This window comes from Vigna radiata, chromosome 9 (assembly GCF_000741045.1).
Source record: "Vigna radiata var. radiata cultivar VC1973A chromosome 9, Vradiata_ver6, whole genome shotgun sequence".
Classification (NCBI taxonomy): Eukaryota; Viridiplantae; Streptophyta; class Magnoliopsida; order Fabales; family Fabaceae; genus Vigna; species Vigna radiata.
This window is the reverse complement of record NC_028359.1, coordinates 8667588-8669714: the sequence shown is the minus strand read 5'-3', so window position 1 is coordinate 8669714 and position 2127 is coordinate 8667588. Positions and strand designations below refer to the sequence as shown.

The 2127-nt window shown below is 32.3% G+C and overlaps 1 protein-coding gene across 1 annotated transcript; it reads right to left on the bottom strand.

The window, feature by feature from the left end:
- Window positions 1–211: 211 nt before the first annotated feature.
- LOC106773898 (cyclin-U4-1) lies at window positions 212–1891 on the bottom strand. The gene is made up of 2 exons (XM_014660666.2): window positions 1507–1891; window positions 212–565 (listed from the first exon to the last, which is right to left on the bottom strand). Exons 1-2 carry the CDS (start codon window positions 1842–1844, stop codon window positions 307–309), a joined length of 597 nt encoding a protein of 198 aa, XP_014516152.1. The 5' UTR covers window positions 1845–1891; the 3' UTR covers window positions 212–306.
- Between the last annotated feature and the right edge of the window lie 236 nt (window positions 1892–2127).

Here is a 2127-nt window from a genome sequence, read left to right as displayed (position 1 = left end):
CAATGAAAACTAGAGACTAAAATAACACAATTTCAATACCAAGATATTAAAGTTGAAATATTAAGCCAAACAAAGTTAATCTTTTTAAAAAAAATTAAGTCTTTGCTTGTGGGGTTGTACTGAGACAACTATGTCCAAACTACCAAACAGTATAAGATACTCTCAAAAGACAAAAAACTATATATAAAAAGTAAAAGAAAAGTAAGAAGAATTAGAATAAAAAAAAAGTAGTTTACTTGGCAGTCTGTGATATAGATTGAGTACATTTACAACACTTGATGCATTGAGAAAAATGCATGGAATGAATCAAACAGCTAGCTGCTGTTGATTTTGATGAGAAGATTCATCTTCATTGAAGCACAAGTGAGTTTTTAATGATTTTCCTGCAAAACTCAGAGGTTGCATCAGCACCATTTCTCTTTGAAGATGAACACAGTATGCTTCAAAGCTTCCTGGGCTCACATTCATGTGAAAACCTAAACCAAACAGAAAATCCAACTCAAGAACATTCATCTCTCTTTTGCTGATTCCTCCAACTTTCGCATAGTATGCATTGTTGTAGTACCTGAAAATCATCAATGTCATCAAAAATCTTTCTCAGTCTTCATATAAATTCTGCTTAAACTTATGAAGTTTCATTTTCAATAACACAGTATTTATTTACATATATGTATATAATTAAATAAGAGATATTTGCTGGATATGTGCAGTAAACTAATGGGATCACATGGGTGATTGTCTCTTATCAATGGAAAGCCAGCTGGCCATAGTATTTTTCACAAGCAACGTTATATTTTTTAAGGAAATATTATTATCATAAACACAAAACTTTACGTCAGAGAGGATCATACAAGATTAAAAAACGCACCCCAAAAGGAAAAAGATATAATCTTTTTTGGTTAAACTACAATTCACAATCTGGGTTTTTAAGAACATTCATTTTTCTCCAGGTAACTGTAATTTACAGGAAAAAACAAAGAAACAAGAATAGAGAAGTAAGACCAAGATCATTCATCATTTGTTAACTTAAAATTATGTCTCTATGTTTTAGAATTCAGAAAAACAGTTTTTGAAAGTCTGTCAAGAACATTGAGACAGTTAGAATGGATGCTTGATTTTTATATATGCTTGATTTCTATATAATGGATGTTTTCTTTTTCAAAAACCTCTTTTTAAAGTTTTGAATGAAAAATTGATCCTTAAGAATTGCATCTAACTCAGACAAAAATACGAAAAACATTCCCTTTTAACTTTCCTAGCTTCCAAACAACCAAAGATTCATCAGCAGTTATTACAGACAGACATCAAAGTTTCAAAATTTAGAAAACTGATAAAACCCAGAATATGAAAATCTGTTTTTTTCTTTTTTAGTTTCCACCAAGAACATCTCCGAACTTAAAAAATAAAAGATTTTTCCGATCTCATCAAAGGGTAATTCTCCATTCATGTGATAATGGAGGAAGAAAGTTTTGAGTAGTGAGATAGATGAGAGAAAGAGAGACTGACATGTCATCCATGAATTTGGCAGCTACCATGACACTCGTGATCAACAATCTATGGACATTGAAGGAGTTGATGGGGAGAGAGGGTTGTCTCTGAGTGAAACGATCGAGGTAGACATATGCAACGATGAAACAGGAAGGGCTGCAATTAGCGTACTTGAAGATTCTTTCAAGGTAGTTCTGAATTGAGATGTTTGGTCGTGTCAGGCCATGGAACACTGAGATCTTGTGCTGCTGTTGAAGCTTCTGGTTGTGATCGTTTGATTCAGCTACCTTTTCCAGCATGGAGGAGAGGAAACTGATCACTTTTGGCATCACACTTGGACTCTCCTCCTCTGCCATCAACACTATCACAAGGTTTTGATGTAACAAATTTTCATGATGTGGGTTCTATATATATATATATAGTCAATTTTCTATGCTAAGCTATGCACTAAGAAGTTAAGTTAAAAGCAACATGGTCCACCATATATAGATAGATAATTCCATTATTTAAAAGTATGTCTTGTTGGAAGTATGATTTGTAATGATGTGAATGGAGAAAATTTTATTTGGAAAATGAGTTTTATTTTTGGGGACATCTTAGGAAAAAAAAAAGAAAATAAAGAAAATGTTCTTTTACTAA